The 25,839-nt window shown below is 36.8% G+C and overlaps 1 protein-coding gene across 1 annotated transcript in view; it reads left to right on the top strand.

Annotated features, from left to right (window-relative positions):
- Positions 1-25,839, top strand: part of ZDHHC17 (zinc finger DHHC-type palmitoyltransferase 17) — a 66,442-nt gene that overhangs the window by 15,341 nt on the left and 25,262 nt on the right. Inside the window, exons 2-7 of the mRNA XM_036400735.2 lie at positions 1,049-1,152; positions 9,892-10,014; positions 13,877-13,954; positions 15,303-15,447; positions 21,373-21,437; positions 22,717-22,879. Of these exons, the coding sequence (XP_036256628.1) occupies positions 1,049-1,152; positions 9,892-10,014; positions 13,877-13,954; positions 15,303-15,447; positions 21,373-21,437; positions 22,717-22,879 (678 nt within the window). The remainder of the gene's footprint in view (positions 1-1,048; positions 1,153-9,891; positions 10,015-13,876; positions 13,955-15,302; positions 15,448-21,372; positions 21,438-22,716; positions 22,880-25,839) is intronic.

The following is a 25,839-nucleotide window of genomic DNA, read 5'->3' on the forward strand; positions in this document are numbered from 1 at the left end:
TATAGTATAATAATGAACAAGTTGATTGCTCATTTCAGTGACTAAGTGGAAGTTGGAACTGTTTTAATTAAACACCTTTCATAAGGTGTTTAAAAGTTTTCTCAGATATAGATGAATGATAAAAATTCTTCTACTGGAAGTATATGTTGGGGAAAACTGAAAGTAAACAATATATTTTAATGAAATCAGCTGAAATGCATTTTTAGAACTTGTAGAGGACTTGCTTCTTTTTTTTTTGTTTTTTCACCTGTGTTGCAGTTTTCATGCTTTTTTTATTAGCATGGCTGATGCACAGAGGTGATTTGCTATAGCATCTGCAACACATACAAAATTGTCCAGAAGATATATAAAATTAATTGTTCAATTTCAGCTTGCTGAGCTTTCACGTGTCTAAAGAAAAACCATGTGTTTCTGTCCTAGTGATATATCAGTAGTGTTTGAATATAGATTCCACCTAAAGGAAGCACTGAGCCTGGAAGTGTTGCCCTTCATCAACAGAATTAAGTCAGAAAGCTGTATCTGCTGAAGAACACATCATGGTCATGCCATTTACATTCAAGACCCACAGCTTAAACATCCACAGATAACCTCTGCTGTTTGAAGTGCAACATTTATTTGTAGTAACAGTGTAAGACTTCATCAATTTATGGCAAATAGCTTTTCTACCTATGTTATGTTGCCTTTATAAAAGCAAAGTAAACCAAAAAAATAACCAAACCCAAACCAAAAGAAATTTGGTCATAGTTTTTGTTTGCCTTCTGTAAAAATACAAGTAGGAAAAAAGTGTAGGATTTGGCAGAACCCTGTGATTGCGAGTTTATTTTCTGTAAAGTGTTTGAGAAGTATACTGGGGGATATGGTGGCCTGCTTTCCAAAATGTAGAAATGTACCACTCTTTTATTTAGGTGGCTTTGTAATACATTGAATTGTTTGTAATAGGTGGCTTTGTAATACATTGAATGTACTGGTTTTAGTTTTGCTCATAATTTTTTTTTTCTCCGAAACTTGCTGATTTGGGTGTTCTAAAAGCAAGTTTGTCTTTTTTTAGGAAATAAAACCTCAAAGCCATTACAACCATGGATACAGTGAATCTCTTGGACGGAAAAGCCACATTGATGATTACAGCACTTGGGACATTGTCAAAGCCACACAGTAAGTTTGTTTTTGAATGTTAGATTTGTCTTGTCGGTATCAGTTAAAAACAGTAAAACAGGTTGTTTTATTTGTGTAAAGTAGAAGATAAACTTTTTTCAAACTGTATTTTTAAATCCAGTAGTGGAAGATTTCAGAGTAAGCTCTACAAAATTGCTGTTATGATAGATTTGGGATCATTGTATAAAAAATACGGGAGGAATTGTGGTAAGTTGTAGATATAGGTGGTTGCTGGACAGATTGTTGGAAGAGAGAATGGTACTGATGTTTATTTTCCATAGGTAATAATTAAGCTGGCAACATTTATATATATGTAAACATAAGGGTTTGATCGATTTATGGGTTAGAAAGAATGTGTCTCTAACTTCCATTATCTCTGATTCTGCAGTCTCAGTCCTACTATGAAACTGAGTTTAATACTGAAGGAGGACTGTAGGAGTAAACTGAGTGCAGATTTAATTGCTCTCTTTATGCAGATGTATTATACAAATTTGTTTGTTCTACAATCCTTTAGCAGACACTAATTTACAAGACAAGAAAGTTGTTACAATATTTTTAGTTTGCTCCTTTTTGCCATTCAGAAACCATCACCACCATCACTTTTCTTTAATGAGCTGAGATAGTTCTGTAAGATTTTTATTATTGTATTTTTAATTTGAATGCTTAAACCATTATGTATCTTGCAGAGCTATTCAGCCTTTTTCTTCTTAAAAGAAGATTTTCTTGCATTTTTTTTCTTAAAAAAACCCTGTCTGAAGTGAAAGCAGCTTTGCAGCTCTGCATGTGACACAGGCCCAGTTTAAGCATAGCAAGTATGTACTTTCCTTCACTTTTTGTTTTGACCTGTAAGGAGTTTAGCTTCCTGAAACAGATGTCTGACTCTGCTATTGTTGCTCTAAATACTTAATAGTAGGAGTGAAACCTATAATACTCACGTTAGGGTATTTTTAGAAATTAAAGTATTGGCACAATATCAAACTAGCTGCTTCTTATAGAAGTATGAAAGTGTGTTTGAGAGCAGAAGTGGTTTCACAAGTTACCTACTTCTATTCTTGTCTGCTCATTGCATGTTTGAAAACCTAAAATATCTTTGTCCTTCTTAACCCTCAGATTCAGGCTGATCTGTGCTTTCAGCTGAGTTGTTACACTTCTTTTCAGCTCTCCTCATACAGGGATCAACAGCTCTGAGTTGACCTCTCACCACAAGGACTGCAGTTTCATATTGTAGCCCTAATGGTTATTATTGTAGGGAAGGGGGACTGTCAACATGATCAAGTTGTGATATCCAGGCAGCACTTCCCTGGCTAGAAGGAGAATTCACAGAATCACAGAATAAACCAGGTTGGAAAAGACCTTTGAAATCATCAAGTCCAACCCGTGACCCAACATTACCTTATCAGCTAAACCATGGCACTGAGTGCTTCATCAAGTGTTTTTTAAACACTTCCAGGTGACTCAACCACCTCCCTGTGGTGGTTCTTCACTCTTTCTATGAATAATTGTTTTCCAATATGTAGCCTAAACTTCCCCTGGTGCAGCTTGAGGCTGTGTCCTCTCAGGCACACCTTTATTTGAGCATTTACTAGGTTTTGAGGGCTATATTATAAAAGAGTCTGTCATAAAGGGAAATAGCTCTGAAATGTCAGGTAGAAAATAAACCCACCAAATAGCATAAGACTTAGAATAAAATAAATAATGCTGCTGCTATATTAATTCAGTGTTCTTGAAAAGATACACTTTTCCTCCTAAAATGATGTAGCTATTTGCATTTATAGAAGCATAACCTATCACATCCATGTAGAAAAAGGTGATCTTATTGTCTATCCTGTGTCCTCAGTTATTAATATTCACTGAGATTAAAGTATCTGCTGATTTTTCCATACGTTTTAGTTCAGTGCTAATGTAAGAAAGATGCCACAACATTTTTTTTAAAAGGGGCCACTCATCAGCCTCCTAGAAGTCTTGCCCCAAGCAGGTCAGTAAGTTCAAGCAAGATGTAGCTAAATATAATAAGAATTATTTTCAGTCTCTTGGTTTGGATTGGTTTTTTCCCCAAGTCCCAGTTTCTCCTGGAAAAAAAAAAATAGTTATGTTATTGTTCCAACATACATGAAAATTGAGAGCATTGTTCCTTAAATCTTAAAGATGATGGTGAGAAAAATGGGACAAAAACATTAAAAACTCATCTGTATTTCATATATGCTGTTTGAGTTTAGAATTCTATTTCGACATGTTTTTATTGACACTAGATTACACAGAAATAAAACAATGTTAGTGAAATACTGTGCTCAGTTTTGTTTCTCAGCAAGGAAAAACAAGAGCTTGCAAACTCCTCACATTATTCCATAAGTATGTTGCTTCACATCTCACTGAACTGTTCCAGTGCTTTATCATCTTAATCTATAGATTGGACACAAATTAACATGCTCATACAGTACGAGCTACAGATATAATAACTTCTTATAATCACATTACGATTTCATATAGAAAACAGTGGTTAGGCTCATTGAAAAGAGTTTATTGGTATTTGTATTTTTTTATCCATTATGGTCCTCATAAGTTCTCACAAAGACCTGGGGCCCTAGGCATATTATGTATCAAAAATAGTCAGTCTCTGTTTTTTATTTTGCAGAAACTTTTGCTGGAGTAAAAATTGTAGTGTTTGGTTTTAGTACCTATTCATACAAAGAATACTTTTCACTGACTTTTTAAACGATCCAAGAGCATCTAGATAGCTTTAAAAGTTGTACTGTCTAGGCCCTTCATCTTGCAGATGTTAGAATGTGTGTGGAACTTTTTGTCATCTTATATTTGGTTACAGCAAAATTGTTTAGTTCACAGAAAGTCTCCACTGTGTTTCTGAAAGCAGAAGCAGGCCACTCATCTGTACTTGAAAAACTGTTTTCAGAGGAATAGTAAAAAAATCATCCATGCTTGCCTTTGGTTTTGTTCCACTGTTATATTCAGAGTTCTCACTGGAGCTCCAGGGAGAGAACGGAATCATTTTTTAAAAAAACCAAAACCCAAAACTGTCACAAGTGTTTTAAAAGTGAAATTTAACGGTGATATGTTGGGTACATTTATTTCTATGGTCTAGCAGCAGTAGCCATCTGTCATCCAAGGCAGCAGTCATAACTTTTTAACATGATGTCTTGGGGAGCATCTTGTGTTAACTTGATGAAGTTGCTGCCTTTGTTTTGTTTTAAATCTTTTAAGCTGAGAAACTGAGAAGTAGCTAAAGTTCTCATGTAGAGAAGCATGTGATGGGCTGTCACAGGAGAACAAAATCTGAGACATTAATCCTCGCATTGTGTTCTATGTTCTCTTGAGAGTGAATAGACACCTTGGGCTTGTAGCGAGCTTGATCCAATTCCAGTTTTGTTGAAAGTAAGTTAAATGATCATTATGAACATGGGTATTAAACATTAATGGTATTAATAAGTGCTTTTGTGACATCTGGAAGATTGATTCCTTGTGCTCAAGTATTATAATTTCATTATCTCAAGATGAACTTTTCTGTTAAGTTTTATTCAATGAGATCATTCAAAATGAAGTTGTGTGCATTCTGAAATAGTGCAGCATAAAATATAAATTATGTTGAATCTTGCCAAGGAAAAAATTGTCAGATACATGCTTTTTTCATGACTATTTCTCAGCAGTCATAGGGCAACTGATTTAGAAAAAGGTATATATAGAATAATTAAAATTGGTAAGGATTGGCCAAAGGAACAGTTACTCCTGGCTCTTTTCAGCTAGTCATAGGAGAGAGTGGACAGACTGTGACACAGGTACACATTCATTATTCCTGGTTATTTGTGCCCATGAGGTTGATTATATTGCTGAAAGTGAAATGTACCTGACTTTCATGTGGAAGGGTGGGACTTTTTAAACCACATTAGTAATATGACCACAACTGTCTAGACAATTTAGGGCTTTGGAACAGTATTTAAGAGCTGAATTTCTTTTGTCTTTCAACATTACTGTTAATGGTCTATTAAGTAGCTCTTGAATTAAACCTTTTCTGTTGAAAACAAAACTGTTTTACTGTTAACACAAAAACCTTGAGAATGTGTTAAAGGCTTTTTAAGTATCTACCACCATTATTCATGGGAAGGAGATTTCCAAAGAGGAAAAAAGATCGTGTTTCTGTTAATTGCATTTCCACTTCAAACAGCTTTGATTTGAGTTACAATGACAGCAAGATGAGGGAGTGAGCTCCTGGTTTACCTGCTCTTTGTTGGCATGGTGATGTGCTCACTGTAGAGAGATTCCTTGCTATTATTGTGGCCAAATCTAATGTTAATTGTGCTGCAAAGCTGGCAGTGTCTATTTCCAAGAGTCTGCGTATTTGTAGACAAAAGAATAGAAAATGGATTACATATTTAAAATGCAAAAGGCAGTAGGGTACTGTTTTTCTAGGTATTAAGGTCAGAATATCTTTAACCTGAGATGACAAATAAAATGTTACAGGTTAGTTACTGAAACGGTTTAGAGACTGTGGTAGCAAAAGGAGCTTGCACAATGGTATTTTTGTCCTGGACTAATCCCGTTTCTTTCAGAACAAGCCAAACTCAATAATATGCTTTAATATGCTCCGTATTGATGTTTACAGCATCACTCTCTAGGATTCACTCAGATGCTGAATATCTGTTGGATTAATGTATCGGTCTCCTGTGAGGATTTCAATCTTACTCTCCATTACCCTTGAAGGGCATAGAGCCCTTTATGACAGCATTGCAAGTGTGATTATGCTGAGTGTCTGAAATAGGTGACTTTGTCATTTTCTAACCTAACAGTGCATCATGAACCTTTGGAGAAGGCAAGGTGAAGTCAGCTGCAGCAAATTGATGGAACAAGACTGTAGGTTGTATGTGAGAGAAGAATGCTGCACTTCTGGGACGGATATGGAGAAACTATAACTGCAGCAGATTCAGTGTTTTATTTAATTGTAGAGAGCCTGCTGTTTCCAGGAAGAGGAGCAAATGGATGCAAATTCCTAACGTTTTTTCCAGGCAGATTTTGTCTGTCAAGATCCTTAACTCCTCTTCTGACAATAAATTGAAGAGTCAAAAATTATACCTTGTGTGCTGCATCTTTACTAAACAGTTATGATTGTGTTCAAGATACTAAATGTAAATTGCTAGAAACAGACAAACTGAGGTGACTTAAATTAAAAGATTTCTGTATGCTTCATTCTCAGTGTCCCTTTTGGAAAGAGCTTTATTTTCCTGTAAAGGCTGTTGTGGTATATTGCAGAATTTCATGTTCTGTTTTGTGGTGAAGTAGTACCATGCACTGTGACTTGTAGATTGCCTTCTAGTGGGAGGAATGGGAAGTCTATGATGCTAACACCAAAAGAGTGAATCCATTCCTACTATTCCTTCTTGTATCTGAGGCGATGTCAGCAGTCTTTGCCCTGGGCCTCATCACAGCGTATGGGTGAATTCTAGAAGGAGGTACTTGTAAACATCAGTGTAACATAATTGGAGCATTCTATGGCAACTGGCAACAGCATTCTGCATCTACAGGCTGCAGGGTCACTTGTGACTGCTTTCCTTGGTTTTCATGCATCTTAAGCCAAGTCCTTCAGAAAGTAGCATCACATTTTCTGTAAGACTGGAGTTTTGCTTTTAATTAAATAATCTGACAAATAACCCCTCCAACCTCCTTCCCACAAAACTGCCAAAGAATAATTACCCTTCTTCCCCCTTCCCCTAAGACTGTCAGGGGGCTTCTTGGTTTTTCCTATCTTGACAATATGGCCTAACAAAAACTTGGGTAGCAGTCAAAGGTTACTTTCAAGGAGGTTCATGTTGTGTTGTGTAGTCAACTTGATAGGACACTCAAAGCATATGTGCAGTTGCCATAGCTGGCCAATAGTGATGTAGTGGTTAGCTGCTGTGCAGCTGAGCCCTGCTCAGCTGCTTTCTTGCTTGCCTATGCTGGGGTGGAGAAATTGGCCAAAAGGGTAAAGGCAAACAATGTTTAATACATAAAGTAAAAGCTGCACAGACAAGCAAAGCAAAAAAAGGAATTAATTTGCTGCTTCCCATGGGCAGGTGAGTGTTCAGCCATACCCATGTAATGGTTACTTTGGTGGGTGAGCACCTTCACTCCAGATGTCCCTCCTATGTCCCTCAGCTTTTATTGCTGAGCACACTGCCATGCAGTATTGGCTCTCTTTGGTCAATTGGCATTAGCTGTCCCTGCCGTGTCCACATCCAACATTTGTGCACCCCCAGCCTGCTCACTGGTGGGGCAGCATGAGGAACAGCCAAGGCCTTGACCCTGTGTAAGCACTGCTCAGCAATAGCTAAAACATCCCTGTGTCACCAATACTGCTTTGCTCACAAATCCAAAACACAGCACAGTACAAACCACTCTGAAGAAGAGTAACTTAATCCCACTCAAAACAAGTACATGTAGGGAAAATCCTAATCCATTTGCATGAAAGCTTTATGTGATTGCCTCTTGCATTTTATATGAAGTAAAAGTTATTGTATCTTTGTGTTCTTTGTATCTTTCCAATAACTTAGAATATTTTATTTAAAAATTCCTGCTTGTTGTTTTGTACTCCTTATTTAAGCAGGATGAGAGTCAGCTAAACTCAGCCTTAGACAATACATTTTTTAAAGCTGGTGACTGTTAAAACTGATAGCAGGGCTTATGTGAATTATTTCTTACATAATGGTTTCAATTTGTAGTTTAAGTGAAGGCAGCAGGCATTCCAGCAGGAAAGAGTGTCATAAGAGCTGACTGGAGTAGAACTGCTTGTCAACAAATGATTGCATTGCCATTCTGTATGAATCACTTTCCAGGCTGCCTTCACTGTAATATGGCAGCGTGATACTGTACTGTGGGAAGATCAGAATTTTGTCTGGTTTTGGAAGTCCTTCTTTCCCCCATCTCTTCTCTTTTCTCTTGAATCCTTGTTCTTGCCTGACCTGCCTTTTTTAGTCCTAACCTATTTCAGTGGCCCTTCCAGCTGACATGAGAAGTCAGGAATGGTATGCATGTGTTACAGGCACTCATTAGGCGACGCTACTGATCTAAACTAGGATTTGGTAGATGGTGTGCTTCAAGGCTGGATTGACTTAGAACCTTACCATTTTCCTAGCAGTTATGTTTGTCTGAGTATGTGTATCTTGTCTAGCTGGTTGCATATTTTTAAGTCATCGTAACCCAAACGTCTTCTTTCCACCTGCCTCAGTGCATTAATGAAAAAAGCTTTCTTGTTAAAATTGTTCATGGCTGCTGCTTTTTTACTTAGTCTGGAGGACCACATTTTATCAGCATGTTCTCAGTTGGTATATAGTGCATGCAGTAGTCTGTGTGCTGATCTCTTGTAATGTTTGAAAAGATAATAAGTATGACAACAATTTCCAACATTTTTCATAGTTTCTCATGCAGGCTTCCTAAGAAATTGAAAACAACACAATCTTAGTTGGCTGTTATGTCTAGTACTTTTTTAATAGTGTCCAACTAATTTCTCAGCTTGAAATCTGTGATAGGCTTAGAAAGCGTTCCTGAGTTTTGTTGGCATGAGTCATTTGATCATTCGTTATGGGAGTACCGTCCAGATTGAGGTTACATTCAAATATATGAAAGAAAAAGTAAGAATGGTAACTACCCTAGGAAGGGTCTCTGCATCAGTTATGCAAGCTGATCAAGTGGAACAGAGGAGCCTTTTCTAAGGCTGTTTGTTCTGCAGAAAGTAGAACATAGAAGCAGCATATGAGAAACTTAAGTCCCAACTTTGAGAGGCTGTTAAAATTCTGTTTTAGCAGAAGTTAGATATCACAAGACCTTGACCTTGATTTCAAGATATTCCCACATTCTCCTCATTGAGACTTGAGCAATCCCTATGGGATGTACAGATTTTTGAAATGTAATCTTTACTTACTTTTCTGCATTACATTTTTGACCCTGAAAATAGGTGGTAAAAGAGTGTATACATCAAGGCAAAAATTATTTAATGTTGGAGTTACTCCTCCATTGAATGCTTAAGTGATGTTTATGCTTCCTGATTTGTTTCAAATTTCAGATATGTGCAGATTTTTTTTCAGAAAGCAGTACATCACATTTAATGTGATGTATTCTATTTATTTATAGAATACTTATTCTATAAATATAAATAAATATTCTATTCTATTTAGAATATTTATTTTCTTCAATAGAAGAATAAATTTCGCATTAATGTACAGAATTTCAAAGTGCCCTAAAAAGAAAATTATACTAACTTGTATCAGAAAGATGGGTATTTGTTGTTTTGAGAAGAAGAATGAGGAGAACTTGAGCTGCTTGTGTTTGTAATTGGCTTGATGATCTTATCTTCTGAATTTTAGGAAGATACTGTCAAATCAGCTAACTAAGTTTCATTTGCTCTTCAAGAGCTGGAAAGGAAGGAGAACCGAAGTGGGAGAAGCAAATGTAGTGGAGTCCCTGGAAAGTGAACAGTTACTTAAATTTAGTATACTACTAGTAGATATTTTGCCTTGCTCTGCAGTACAGTTTTCTGTAGACAAAAGTTTTGTGTAATACCTTGATTTGATTAAAGTTGTTTTTGCCATTGGAAGCTTCTTGTTGCAAGGTATTTGTAATCATTTAGAAAAAGAAAGTAAAGTTTCTTCTTCATTTCTCTTCTGTTGAAGATTTTGTATTGTGACCGAAAGTATGGTGTTTGCTGAATGCATTTTAATCTAAGGTAAGCATTTTGACAAATCTTATTTTATTTTCAAGGTATGGAATTTATGAACGATGCAGAGAGTTGGTGGAAGCTGGTTATGATGTTCGACAGCCAGACAAAGAAAACGTAACGCTTCTCCACTGGGCAGCAATCAACAACAGAATAGATCTGGTGAAGTATGTATTAGACTTTAAGTTTAAAATTAATTATGTCCTTAAAAATGTTGATTTGAATGTCTTTAAATTTAATGTGTTTAATATGTCCTTTTTTCCTTGACAGTATGTCAAAGGTCTTGTCCATTAATGCATCTCTACCACTGTGACATACAGCATTGCATTTTCTTCCCACTGTTTACTAGCGTGCATGTAACTACTGGTGTGTCTAACTGTATCTAAAATTCCCTTCTCTTGATGCAGTTCTTGCAGTTCAGATTCCTCTGTCTTTAGAGGATCTTGATTTAATTTTTTTTGTATCACTTGCCTTATTTTATGCTCTCCCATTCTCTTTTTGCAAGGCACTAGTTTATTTTATTTCCTCAGAATTAAACTATTTAGTGGTTTTTCTATTTGTTCAAGCCTACCACATCTTTCCCCAAGTGTTCGCAATTTCCCCATTATGTGCAGTGGATAATTTCATTAAATATGTTGGCTATTAAGCTTGGTACTGCAGAGATAAAGTTGTTTACTCTTGTGATACTAGATCTCAGTGTCTTGTTTAGTGAGTGTTGACTATGTAAGTTCTTTCCAGTGAAGTACCCTAGCAGCTTGTCTGTCAGGAGTGCAGGCTTGGAATTAGACTTCTCTTATTTTTAGTATTTCTTCATCCCATCTATTTTGAGACTTGAGATTCAGTGTACATAACAGTGAAACTCATTGATAAGAAAAACTACAGAACTTTTTCCTATTTCTGTAGAATCAGGGATGAGTGTCTAGAACACCATTCTGTTTTCATAATTGCACTGATCTATTGATATCTCTTCAATTCAACTTTGTAAAAATGCAAAAAAATGGCATTATGTCTCTACAGTTACTTACTTCCTACGTAGTTCCCCATCCCCTGGGGAACTTTCTCCAGACAAGGATTTCTTTTCTACTTTTCCTTCTTCTAATAACAGTGACTGCATGCACTTTGATTCCTCAGTGCAATGCTGAGGTGGTTTTCAAATGCCTGCCAAAGACTTAGTGATCCTAATGTGGAGATCAGTGGAAGTATTTTCTTCTTAAGGCGACCTCTTATGAGATCTGCTTGCTTTGAGTGTAAGTAGTTTGCTTAAATAGAACTGCATGCCTGGCATCTTCTATTGGAAGCTTAGATGACTCACTGAGAGTGGGATTGCCCTGTTCTTTCTTTCTTCAGAGACCTTCTCACCTAGCACAAATTTCCTTCTGCAAGATCTGCTTAGACAAATAGACTAAGTTCTCAGTCTGGTTTTGCAGAAAAATCTTACCATTTTTGTATACTGAAACCGAAATGCAGTGATAAATTTCAACCAAGTCTCAAAACACCCTTAAAGAAACATAAAATGTTATTTCAATGCACCATCTGGCAGGAGATTGTCGCCTTGTCTTTTCCCAGTTGTCAAACTGCAAGTTCTTCCTTCTAAATAAAACCTACTAACCAGTAAGCAGTTCTGCTGTCAGTAGAACCTGAACGTATTCTGCACTTCTGCAAGGCCCAGTGTTTGAATGAAGACAATCTGTTTAGTGTTCACCTCCCCATGAGTGGCTGTCACATCAGAGAGATGAATCCAATCCAAGCTTTGACTGTGAATTTCTCTGTGCCGTCTTTTTATCTAGACAAGATTTCCTTTGGAGCTCCTTCCCAAGGGGGAATAAATAGCTCTTCAGTTAGTAGCTGATACTTCACTGTAACAAAATTTCTTTGTTTCTTTACCATATAATGTGCTTTGTGTTTTCACCTAGGTGGGACAAAGACTTTCACAAAATCTCTGGTTTTTCTCATGGAGAAATAAAAAAAACTTCTGCAGAAAGATGTCAAAGTTTTGTTCTTTTAGTGTTGGAGGCCAGTGGAGTGGACTGTCCTCCAGCAATCAGAGCAGATCTTGTCTTTCACAATGTTTTTATTTTACTTCGGCAAATCTATTGAAGTACTTAATTGTGTCTGATGACTCTAAAGCAACTGTATAAAAACTTTAGATGTGTTCAGTCTGATGTGCATTTTTCAGTTGCTGTTCCTAAAGGTTCCTAAAAGGGCTGTTTTTGAAATTTCATTCTCTGAATCAATAAGCACTCTAGAAAATGAAGGTAGTTACTTAAGACTAATGTTTTTCAAGATTTTCTCTTTGTTGCCCTTCTTCTTGCCATGTCTTGAAACACTTAGCAGAGTTTGAGATGGCAGAAATTCAATGCTGAGGATTTGAAGGACAGCTCGTGTGGGTGGGAGAGCAGTGTTCATATATACCTGACAGGTATTTTCAAAGTGAAAAGTCTGTAGGCACATGCACTGGAAATGTGCAAACACAAATCTATAGCTAGGTATAGACAAAGGTTAGACAGTGATGAATGAAAAACTGGAAGACTTCTGGGAAGGCCTGGATTTGGAAACAGTAATTTCTTTATAAAGCATGCATTTCCTTCTACAAAGGAAAAGTAATCTTGCTAGTTTAGTGTTCCAGATAAAACAGCAATGACAGCCATTCACAGAAATATTACAAATGACTGTGAATATGAATTGTTGCAGTTAAAAATAGGTAACTTCTTTTGTTCTTACAGATAGATCATCTTTTTATAAATGTTTTTGAGGGGAAAATAATGTCTATCCCATCATTTAGAAATACTTTTTAAATACTCAGATGATTTTTGTCCTTTGATTATAATAATTGAAAAGTATGTAAAAATCTCAGTCCTTCACTAAATGTGTAACTTAAGTGTATTCTCTGGGATCTATGACTTCAGCGGTGTCGGGTTCGGCTGTCTGTCTCTGCCCCGACACGGGTAGTGTGGTTCTTGGGTGGCACGCGTTTTAAAGGACGAGTCTGGACTCTTCAGCTTTTCGATCTTCAGATTGTTTATTGTTTCTTATCTACAAAATTTTCTGTCTGCCCAACAGAGGTCTGATCTGCAAGCAGTCACAGGCACTCTCTGACCACCCATGGGGCTGTCATGTCCTTTTATACTAATATCTACGTACATAATATTTACCTTTATTTTCCAATGCTTTTCACCCATGTTAGCAAGTGCACCTTTACCATAAACCAATCCCCAAGTGCCAACATCACCACAGGAGATGGAGGACAAGAAGAAGAAAGAAGAAGGACGAGACACACCCTGATCCCTCCATCTTGTCTCCATAACCCCCCTGTACCAAAAACCTTAAAGTCTATATTTCACCCTCTAAATGTGTCCCTTTTACACCCTTCACTCTAAAGTGATTCTCTTGTCCTCAAACTCTTGTTACTTCTGTGTATGGATCAAAATCAAGCCACCAAACACTCCTGGCAACATTCCAGGATTTTCGAGACCCCCAAGGGTTCTCCTGGCATCTCTGGACATCGGGAACGATGTGCTGAGATCCCACACAGCGGGGTTATTCTAGTGATGATATAAGCTGCAAGTCTAACAGCATATAATTTAACTATTTAGCCAAAATTCTCTAAAAAATATAGTCTTCTAGCACTGTAAACTTTTACCAGTAATTCAGAATTCTATTTAATGTAACAGCCCCATAATATTTAAGAATAGCTTATGAAATACTTCTCTGGTAGCACAGTTTGTACTACTGTACATACTGTACGTTGTATATAGCAATTGTTCTGTTTTACCTTAGAATAAAATTAGGAAATAGCATAATGTTTAAAACACTGTAGGAGGCATCTCTAGTTTCCCAACCCATGTCAGAAATGCAAGAAAATTGAAAGTATATGCATGACATCTAAAAAGGAAGGTTATATGAAGGCAAGAAAAGGCTCTGGTCCTCTGATCTCGAGCTGCCTATTTTGCCTAACATCAGACATGCTCACCTGTGTACTTTCAATTTAACCAAAACAATCAGTAATGTTTACTATTTCTGCTATTCCAGGTACTATATATCAAAAGGTGCTATTGTTGATCAGCTTGGAGGAGATTTAAATTCTACCCCACTTCACTGGGCAACAAGGTATGAAAAAATCTTCTGAAATTTTCTTCTCTCTTTTTTTGCTTAACATGGAGTACTGATGGTTTTGTGAAACTGTTGTGTTTTATGGAAATACTTTTTACTACAATTAATTCAGTCTTTGATAACTGAGCTCACTGTGAATGTGATATGTTTGAATTTAAAGTGCTTTCAGCATATTTTTTTTCTGATATAGAGGAAGATGATTGCTACAGTAGGAAAACAAGTGAAGTATAGGCAACTTACTTCTGAGATCTTATTTTTGTCAAGTCATCTGAAATTCAGTGGCACTTTTGCAGATGGGTTGTAGGATGGTTTGGTGTGACATTGTCCTTGAAATGTTCTATTGCATATGTGGATTTTTAAAAAGATGTACTTAAAATCGGAGTTCTTATGTATAGTAGAAGATAGTCATGATAAATGGCTGGAAAAATTAAAGCCAGCCTTCAGGCATTACCTGCTCCTTTAGACAACCACCTAGAAATAGGTGGGAAAGAAACAGTGTCCATATTAATATTTTAAACTGTAGATGGCAAAAGGAGACTTGGAAAATTAGCTTTTAGAAGATTTAATGTATCAAAATAATACGTTTACTAAAGGTGTGAGGACTTGCTTGTTAGTCTCTATTAAAGATTTTAGCTCCTATATTTCTTTTTGTTACAGAACACAGTCTGTGATTCTGTGTTAGTAGCACAAAATCTTGACTAAATTTCCTGGTGTTCATTCATACCTCTAATGAGTTCTGTGAAGCATTGTCTGAAGTGGCTTCTTCAAAACTGAAAAGGTCTTTTGCTCATGTCAGAAATGGTGTACTGACACTTAGGCACTGTGTCTAAAAGAAGGATATGCCTATGCTCATTAAGCTAAAAAGATGCATAAGCTTTTAAGATAGTGTGGAGGAAATGTAAACCTTCAGTTTTCCTTTTTCCCCCTACTTTTGTTTTACTACAGTTTTTAATCCCCACAAAAAGGGAGAGTATCTAGCCAGTTTGACATCTCTTAAAATAGCAGGTTTCATATGTGGTTTGTAACAAGCCATAGTAGATTACGTTTCTCAATCATAACTTGATATTTTGGTTGACTGTCTTTTTTTGCTGTGCAGTACAGTTAAGCAAATGGCATGTGATGAGTGCACTATATGCATAGAATTTGTCATATGAATGAGTGTGCTTACTCACTTGGAGAATCAGATCATGGCAGTTGCTGTTTTTAAAGTGTGAGTTAAAGTGTGGGAAATCTGATAGTGTAATTAACTGCTAAACATACTTGTTGTTTTTCATTATTCAAATTTTAATAGTTTTCCTGCATATAGTTATTCAGTTGTTTGTTTTTTGTGTTTTGTTACATTTAGACAGGGTCACTTATCCATGGTTGTACAGCTGATGAAATATGGGGCAGATCCGTCGCTAATCGATGGAGAAGGATGTAGCTGTATTCATTTGGCTGCCCAGTTTGGACATACTTCGATTGTTGCTTACCTGATAGCAAAGGGACAGGTAAATTTTAAGTAATACCATATTTAAATAGATTCTACAAATTTTAGAGTAGGAACACAGTTTAAACTTATACCTGTCATTAAGGAGATGCAAAATACTTGCCTGAATAAATATAAGAATAATTCCATGTCCTTTTTTGTAGACTACAGTGTTGATGTGCCACCTATTAACTAATTTCCTGCAAGTCATTTGAGTACTTTGGCTTTGATTCACACCTGCCTAATGTAGTGTATGGAAATTCTCATTCTTTATTTCTAATTAATTTAATCTTTAAATTTAGCTATGGCAATGGTAGCAAGTGTTGTAGAATTCTTCAATGAGAATGAAACAACCCCAAACCTTCTTGCTAGCCCCTTATATTACTGCTAGATCTGTAAAGTGTGTATATAATGTGTACTCATTACTGTTCCTGTTATGTCTCATCTGTCATTCTGTCTGCTCAAAATCTTGATTGTGTTTTTGCTATGCACCCTGCACTGTAATTTGTAGATTTACTCACCCATAGGCATGTGCCTGAAGCACAGATTTGATTTACTGTGTAAACCATATAGGAAAGTCAAAGCCCTCCTCTTGTATGACAGTCCTACTAATGCTGTTCACACTTCTCTATTCTGCTTATTCTTTCAAATACCAAGTGAGATATGATCCAGTGAGTCATGTAGAATATGAAATCAGTGAGTTTGGTCTGTGTAAAACAAATACTGGATTTGCTGCAGAAAATTGCTTACACCTGTACATGTGAAAAACCCCAAGCTACTGCTCCAGGCAGTATTCAGTTTGTATCTGTTTGGTAAAACAGTACTTAGTGTATGATAAAGAGTAAGCTAGGCAAAAGAAGAGTCTGATCCTATTATGTATAACTGCTGTTTTGTAAGAAATAATTATTGGAGAGGAGGGTGTTTTTAGAGGAGCAAGTTTTGTAATTTCTTCTCAAATTATGTATAATTGCACGTAGGTTTTATGTTACTAGAAAAATCTTGCTGGTATTAAACAGGTGTGAATTTGTTTAGAGCATAGCATTAATAAAGCACTAATAGCCTTTAAAGTATTCTACTGTGGTTATGAAGTCTCCCTGTGTTTGTCTTTATGTTTGTATACAGATTTGTCCTGTTTATTTGAACATAAAATGCTTCAGGTTGAAAAGAAGCTGTATGTCTTTACATGAGTACATACATAAAGACACAAAAAGTGCCTTAAAATTTAAAACTGTTCGTTTGAAAATAGCTCTTCTTATAAATAGCTTTTAAAACAATGATTTTTATTAAATCTCTCAAATATTTTCAAGTATGATTTTGGTATTCTTTCCATGATGTAAATTTAAATTAATTTTAACAGTAATTTTTCACAGTGCTTCAAAAAGTTCCACTTGAAAAATTATGTATTGATTTGTATGTTTAAAATCTAGTAATATAAATAGCATTATAATAACAATCCCTAAAGTGATTGTTCTCTAGCTACATTACACAACTACAGAACCTTTAGTTTATCTAGAAGCCATGGGAGATACATGATTCTATTTTTAAATTTTCCTTCAATTAGTACTGAGGTCATTAATTTTTTCTCTTTATTTCTTTCCCTACCTTCCTGGTGGTGCTGAGATTCAGATTTGGAAACTTGAACTGCTTTTGGTTTTGTGGGCTTACCCTATATACTGCTACTTATTTTCCTTTTGTCTTTACAGAGACCAGGTTCCCTTATATCCAAAGAGTAGGCGGCTAGCCCTTGTTCTGAACCTAATTCTTGCAGCTGTGTGGCAAATGACAGCTAAATAAATGTCAAAATGAGGGTCAGTGTAGGCTGTTGTGCTGTGTTAGTTCAGATCCTCATGCCTTTGTGGATGAATGTGGTCAAGAAAAGCCAACTTTCATAATGGAATAGAGGACTGACAGGTGGATTGAGGAATTGTTCCTAATTGCTACCTTGTCAATTTTTGAGACAGATCTGGAACCCAGCTTCAGTGTTGCTGTTTCACTTTCTTCTAGGCTGTAGCAGCCAATGGTAAAATTTGCAATCTGAGGCTTGAGTGAAGGGGAAGAACTCTTGGTCAGATGCACTCTGGCTTTGATTGGAAGTGAACCCATTTTCATGCCAGCAAGTACTACTCAGCCAAGAGGCAGCAGTGGCTGATAGATGTTGCTTTTTCTTTAGTCATGCCTCTTACTGAATTGTGAAAGACTGATACCTGGCTGTATCAGAATTTGAACATGTTGTTTGTGTCACTAGGTTGCCTGGGTCAAAATCAAGCCTGGTACAGGTACATGGTATAAATATAATGAGAAATCAAGTAACAGAATCTGTAGCACAGTTCAAGTTTAGGTAAGACCTTTATTTAAAAAAATGTGAGAAAGAAAAACTGAAAAAGCGCTTGAAGGCACTTAATAATGTGCAGTGTACAATTTGACTGCTTGATCTTGTGCTTAGAGGCATATCAGGAGCTTACATACACAAACATTGACCTGGAATAAGTTAGGATACAGATGTGGTATATGAATGATAAAATAATGTGTTCTCATCCTGTGCATGTGTGAGGTAACTTAATCACAGATAATGAGTGACTGTAAGGTTGCTTGTAGGGTAAAATAATGTAAAAAATATTCTACTTCTAAAATCACAGTTTAACTATTTCATACTCATAGTTCAACTATCACTTTCATAGTTTAACTAGCACTTACTCATCAAGTACGTTTTTTATTTTCAGAGTTACAGTTTTGTATGTTAATAACGTCTCGAGCTATGGAGGGTCTCCTGAGCTGTGACTTAGAAGTGGGTGGCATCTAGGTTGAGAGATGCCAGTGTGGTGCCAGCAGCTGTGGTTACTTTGGTGCTGTGGTCCATGAGCAGTGCTCCTAAGCATTGTCACCTCAGTTGCCACTGAGGCTCCTTCTCTCCACCAAGCTCAGGCCAGCATTAAGACACTGAACCAAGTATTTTATTTCCTAGACCAACTCAGAGCACATTACTTAGAGAATTATAAGCCCAGTTGTGTTCTTCCTTATGATTCATGCCTGACTGTGTTTGATGGACTAGGGTATTCAGAACAGAGCTTTTGTTTGAAGGAATGGAGTATGTTTAGTTCTGTGTGTTGTCTTCTTTGTTGGTCTGTGCTCTGTTCTATGGGACTCTTACAAAATCTCTGCTTTAATGGGAATCTTACAAAATCTCTGCTTCCAGTCCGCAACTAGCACATCTTTTCTAAATTAAGAAGTATTTTCAGACTTACATCAGCCTTACTGATAAATCTTCTTTACTATATGCTTTTAAAGCCTTTTTTCCTTTCCCTGGGCAACAGTTCATGTGAAAGAGATCTTTTCCTTATGGACAATAGGATTCTGAGCAAGGATGTGATGGGTCTTTTCTATGAAGGTCTGTGTTTTGTGAAATAAGCAGTAATGGTTCTAAAGAGGATCAGACTCCTGGTTCCTTTCTGTGTGATTTAAAGTAATTCTAAGTGGGATCTCTTGATGCTTTCTGTGCATATTTTATCACAATACTGGTTTGACCATTGCTTGTTAAATCTCCTGGTAAGCCTAATGCTGCTCTGATCTCTTCAGAATTCTTCCTTGTCAAGTCTTGCTTTCAGAAAGTAGTATTAAGTAGCAGAAGAGTTGCTGCAACTCCTTTTCATGTAGAAAGCTCTTTCTCCCCAGTACTTCTGCCTCACTAAAAGCTTTTTGTGCAATGTTGTATTAGTGTCCTAGGATTAAGTCTGGTTATCTTTGCATGTAAAAAGTTTTTTTTCCTTCAGAACCAGAGTTGTTGTACTTTAGAAACATGAGGAAATTTTGCTTGTTGTGGTCCACAGAATTCACACTTGACCCACATGCAAAGGGCAGCAGTATATGCAACTTTTGATCATTGCATCAGTTATTGTTTGAATCTTTGGTTCTTGCAGTGCTTGCACCATGTCCTAACAGCACAGGCACACCCCTCCATGAGCCCTGATCTGTCACTGAGAGTTAAACAAGAAAGTAATGTTAAAGTGCCTGTTGGACACCACAGAATGGAAGAACAGTCTCTTAATATGAACCAGCTGCTGAAGATTTAATTTTTTGCCTCAGCCCTCTCCTTGTCAAAAAGCAGGAGCAGAGCTTCACTCAATCTGTGCTTATAGTAGTGATCTGGAGAAATAACAAGGAATTTTTGATGAGAGGTTTGTTGGAGCACATGTCTGCTATCCACAGCTACATCATCTTTGTTACATCTGTACAGCAGTGTGCAAATGAATCTTAGCTGCTTTGCCTCTCGTTAAAGTTCCTTTGAACAGGGATCTGCTTCAGCCAACGTGGTAGCTTAATATGAGTAGTAGCTGTAGCCTGCCTAGGTAACTTACATGTAGGGAATGCTCTGGAGCTGATGGGTTTGGGTTTTTTCTTTTAGCTGACTGTCATCTAGTGTGCAAAGTATAGTTTGGATTTGTCAGGTGGAATCATTGAAGGAATTGTTCTACTTACATCTAAACACATTCCTACTGTCACAAAGAGGTGCTTTTCTATACGAAATCTGAAGATGAAGGAGTGCTTGTTCCTGTTGCAGTAATGTGTACAATCCTCCAAGTATGTTGTTCACACAGTGTGAGCTGTGAGCCAGTTGCGCTTCTCAAGGATGAATGAACTTGAGATTGGGCTGTGTTTCTAACTTCCTTCATGATTTCAACCACAGGGGGTTAATGGCAATGCCAGCAGTTGCATAGTCCTGGTAGGCTCAAAAGGATCTAACCTATAGAAGTACTGTGGCAAACAGAGTTGGATCCTGATCTCAAACCATGTAACTCCTCTGAACAAACAGTAGGAGCAAGTAAATCAAGTAACTGTTCTTCTTCTCCTCCATCAACTGTGTTTTTTAAATAACCTTTTTTTTTTAAACTAAGCAACAGAGTAAAAACTCTGAAATACAAAGTAATCTGCAGGCTGGAGGTGTTTTAAAAGCAATTATTTGGAGGCGCTAAGTTGGATTTTCTGGAAAACAGCTGCCTGGCTCAGGCTAGCAGCAGTGTGAGTAGGGATACCAGGATGCTGGGCATTTTGTAGACTCTGGAGCAGAGGAGGTTCTGGGGGTGACAGAAAGCGATATCAGTCACTTTCTGGGTTTTTGTCAGAAATTTCTCTAGCAGAAGACTTCATTGAAATGCTTTCCAATCTATTTTTCCTAGTAAGAACTGAGAAAAGTGGTATAGGAAATGTTGTCATAGCTCTGTTGCCTCTAAGGAAAAGTCTTCATGTCCTGCATTACCTTAACTTGCAGTGATTTTGTTAGTGCTGGTCTGTGAAATCTGCCCAAATGTGCTTGAGAGTCTAATCTGCCTCGAAATATTTAGGAATGACCAATTTCTCTAGGCAGGAGGGGAAAGAGATTATAGATCAGTTTTATTTTTGAGGAGGTTGTTTTTATTAAGGGCTGTTTAATCTTAAAATTCTCTGGCATTCATTAATTGGATATCCAGATACATAAATACTATTGGAACTCAGTGAACTAAGGGAAATTGCTTTGCAAGTGGAAAAATAGGTGCAACTAGCATTTAGTAGGATGTAGAATTCATACAGTGGTATTTATAGTAATTTATCAAGTATCTTTTCAAATATTGGTGCATTATTTTAATTTTTTTTTCTGCTTTTTAATGCAATAATACACCACCTGTATATATCTTTAATATTGAAGATTAATAGTACATTAGAAATTACTGATCTTACACAGTATGACTGTTTCATAGTTTCCAAAATAGATTGGAACAGTTATTTTTTGGCAATGGTGGCATCAATGTTTGTTTTCATTTTTTAAATACTGTTTGACTGCTAAAAGCTTGCCAGTTTTTCTTCCAATTCAGATGATTAGTCTTAGAACACTGCTTCTCATTGAAAACATTGCATCTGCTGGATCTTAAGTATGCTTACTTACCTCACCAACTTTTTTTTTCTTTTCTTTTTTTAGGATGTAGATATGATGGATCAAAATGGAATGACACCTTTAATGTGGGCAGCTTACAGAACACATAGGTAATACATGCAGTTTTGACTTTATCTTAGAGTTAATCAAGTGGCATATAGTAGTGACTGGTTTAGGGAGTTTTTTGGAAGTTTTTTTCTTTCTTTCCACAGTTGCCATTTTATCTTTCTTCATTTATGGTTATTGTGAATTCATCCCACTTGGTAGCTCAGCCCCACACAGACAGTTCTTTACTCCTGCCAAGTGGGATGAGAAGGAGAATCAGGAGGGTAAAAATGAGAAAATTCATGTGTTGCAATAAAGACGGTTCAATAGATAAAGCAAAATAAGGAATTCATTTGTTACTTCCCTTCAGTAGGCAGAAGTTCAGCCATTTCCAGGTCACCAGGGCTCTTCACCTGTAACAGTTACTTGGCAAGGCAGATGCTGTAACTCTGAAATGTCTTCTGCTTCCTACTTCTCTTCCCCAGCTTTTATTGCTGAGCACACTGCCATGCAATACTGGATATCTCTGGTCAGTTGTCCCTGCTGTGTCCTCATCCAACATTTGTGCACCCCCAGCCTGCTCACTGGTGGGGCAGCATGAGGAACTGCAAAGGCCTTGACCCTGTGTAAGCACTGCTCAGCAATAGCTAAAACATCCCTGTGTCACCAATACTGCTTTGGTCACAAATCCAAAACACTGCACAGTAGGAGCTACTGTGGAGATGATTACCTTGATTTTAGCCAAAGCCAGTACAATGACTTTTTCAGGAGAGAGGGTACTATGAAGAGGTGCTCACTAATCCTTCCTGTGGTGATGACTGGAAAAAATGGATAAAAAATAACACTTCTCCAAAGAACAAATGTTTGAATTAGATTCCTGTTTGAAGGGCCTATCTCTATCTATTGTTGGGAGGAACACAAACTAGCTCTTAGCAATACTTGCTATTGCCAGCATTCACATCCTGTTTTAGTTTCATCTTCTGGATTGTGAAGTGGAAACATAACATGTTTTGAACTTTCATTGTTTAAGTATATAATCATGTGCATATTTTTACAAATCTGTTAGTAGTGTTAGATTCTGATAAACACAAAACTAGAGTTGTAGAACAAATGTTTCTTGATATCCCAAAATGAGCTGTCTTAGGGAGATCCTTTAAAGTCAACAGAATAGCAGTTGGTTTTGGTGGGAAGAGATTTTGAGTCATTCATAATTGGCAGCAAAAAATGTCACTTTGCTATTATAGTGTACCTGATTAATGATCTTCATAGATATTGAATGCATCAACAATAAGTTGTGATGTATTTGAGTTCATCTGTAGTTCTAACAAGAATTTTCTTTTCTAGTGTGGATCCAACACGATTACTACTTACATTTAACGTGTCAGTTAATCTGGGAGACAAGTACCACAAAAACACAGCATTGCACTGGGCTGTGCTAGCAGGAAATACTACAGTCATTAGTCTTCTGTTAGAAGCTGGAGCTAATGTTGATGCTCAAAATATTAAGGTAAACATTTGGTCTGGTTTAATTGTAAGTGGTTTGAGGCAGAAATAACAGAGACTATGATAAATCTCAAGAATAGGTGGGTATTGTTGGAATTGTTGGGATTATTGTGGGTATAGTGGGATCATGAAGATGAGCAAAAGCAATGACACTAATTTGTCATTTGGCAATTTTTTTCCTAAGAGTGATGCATAACCACTAGATTTGCACCATAAAAGATGCTCAAGGAAATTATTTAACAATGATTATGTGTAAATATAGGGGAATGGGGTGTGCAATCAGACTGTATGTGTGAAGACTGGTGTATTTGGATGCAAAATTGGAAACCTAACCAAATATCTTCTAGTGAAATTCTAGGGTGACTGTTGGAGTGAGATGTGAGACATCTCAGTCCTGTCCAGGGAGCTGACAAATGCTCTAGTCTGTCTCCCAGTGCCAGTAAGCAAATGGGAGGCCTGAAAATGCCAGTAAGAGTCAAATAAGCAAATGGGCTCTTTTTATGCATGTGAACTTAGCTTGCCTGATTACCAGAATTTCTTAGCTATGGATCTAGATTCTGTACTAGCAGAGCCCATCTTCAGCATATGTTAGACCAGCAAAACAGCTCTTAGAATTTCTGCCACAGACTTGGAGCTTCTCCAGCCTTGGAAGGTGTGCCTTTGGAATTTGGGATTTGGAATGTCCATTACTTCCAGATACTCTGTATATCAAATTAGATGCATTTTGCTACCCAAGCTGTTTCATCTGTGGTGTCAGAGAAGAAATCACTTTTAGAAAAAGAATTCTCTACTTAGTTTCTCTTCAAATATTTGTATTTTCCACTTAAATAGAGTGTTACAGGCAGAGTGGTTATGCTTGAAAACACAGCTGTAACTTAATTTAATTTACTTGTTCTTTCACCACATTTCCTATTGATTAAGATTGCTGGGGCCTGTTTTGCTTGGCCACAAGTGATAGAAATATATATTAAAAAAAAAGTACACATCAATTATCTTGGAGAGCATGGAATAGTCTTTCTAAGGGAGCAGCCAAATTTTGCTGGCAGCTTTTTAGGTACTACATCCACTTCAGAATATCAGAAATGTTCATAATCATGAATGAAAACTCATTACAAGTAATCACCTTTATATATGTTTAAAACAAATCATTTAGCCTCTTGCATGGATTGAGGTGAAGTTACTTTAATTATTCCTGGTCTGTAAGGTCAGTTGTGTGCAGTTGTGTGAGGGAGTTATGATTCTAGTCTCACTTCTTGTGTTGAAAAGCTTTTTTCCTATGCCACCTATGGTAAAAAATTAAGATATTTTTGTTGGGAAAAAAATCAGTATGTCATACCTTACTTGTCTTGGCAGACTGATTACTGTGACAAGAGTTCTAAAGTTGTCACTGTACCTACATTTCTGGACTCTTATGAAATCTGTAACAAAAATTTCTGTGTTTGGCTATATGAAAAAGTATATGCTAGCCTGAAGTAGTTCATGGTCTTGCCTTCTTTATTGACAGACAGCAGCAGTCAGTAGAAAAATAGGTTTTTGAACCTGCTGGATCATGATACCTTTCCAGTCATGCCAGAAGATATGTGTCTGGTTTCACTGACCACTGCCTATCTACTGCAGTGAAATCTAGGTTTCTTGCATGCCTTCTCAGGTTTTTAGGATCTTCAGAGGATCAAAATCATTTGAGCAATGGCAGTTTTGCCATCCACCCAGTGACTTGATAATGGATGCTGATTTAGGTGGTAGTAAGTACACAGGAAATATAACCATTTGGTTGATTCTTAAAGACCAATAGAAACTCAGTTTGGTGCCCCTCCTTTGACTGTTCAGCAAAAGTTTTCTTTGAGCCAAAAACTAATTAAGTGTTTGGCTCATGCTTCCTCAGAAATAAAAGGAATTGTGAAAGGCTTCTTTCTGATGCAGTCAGTTCCAGATTCCTGCAGCACTATTTAGTGAATTCCTTTTCTCAGCTAGCCCATGGAATTGACCAGGAACGGTGGTAAGACAGCTGATATTACAGAAATGCATTGGCTGAAAGCTGTTCATCTTCTTCAAATGATGACATGACTGAAATATGAGATGTGAGCTTTGACTTTATTGTTATCAGCTCTAGTCAGTCTGTGTTAGAAAGGCACGTGCTGCTGGCTGCCTAGGCTTGGAACAAATTGGGACCAGTCATCTCAGCAAGGTGTTCTTTGCTTTGCATGACAGTTTGTGAAGTATTTGAACAACAGCACTCCTGTCCTAGAGCAAAGCTTGATACAAGCAGTGAGTTAGTCCTGTTTTGTTATTTACTCTCTTTTTATTATGCTGTACAAGAAATTAATATTTTCCATTTGGTAGTAAGACACTTCTTTTGTTTTTGAGAACTAGATTAATGTTAGAGTTGGAAGCTGTATTTCAGGAATCAAAGTAGAGTGGATTTTTTGTTTGGTTGATATTTTTCTTAAGGAAATTTTCTTGCCAGACCAGTAGACAGTTTGGGTAGACAAGAATAGGATTTCCCAGGGAGCCAGGGTATCACTGGGAACTTGGGGAAAAGTTGTAAATTTTATTTAAGTACAAGCAGAAACTCCTTTTTTTAGTAGAGAGATATAGAGACCCAAAAGAGCTCTTATGGTCTAAGAAAGATTTTTTTTTTTTTAATCTGTAAGTGAATCATTTATTGAACTTCAATAAATGTAGTTTCTTGATTATGCAGTGTATCTTAGGCTTGTCCATGGAAGTCTGCATGTACAGTTCCCTGTTGTAATGACTCTTCAGATTATATTTTCTATCTAAATACTTTAAATATGTATTACTGAAGCCTTATTGCTTGCTGACAATTTTAAGTATGTTATTAGATTAAGTTCCCCAATACATTTTTTTTTTAAATTTTTAAGGAAGTCAGCCATCAACTACTCCTGTAAAGACAAGGAGAATATTAAAATGGCCAGATGATGAGAGGCATAGTCAAAGACTTCTTTA

The sequence above is a fragment of the Molothrus ater genome, chromosome 5 (assembly GCF_012460135.2).
Source record: "Molothrus ater isolate BHLD 08-10-18 breed brown headed cowbird chromosome 5, BPBGC_Mater_1.1, whole genome shotgun sequence".
Lineage (NCBI taxonomy): Eukaryota > Metazoa > Chordata > Aves > Passeriformes > Icteridae > Molothrus > Molothrus ater.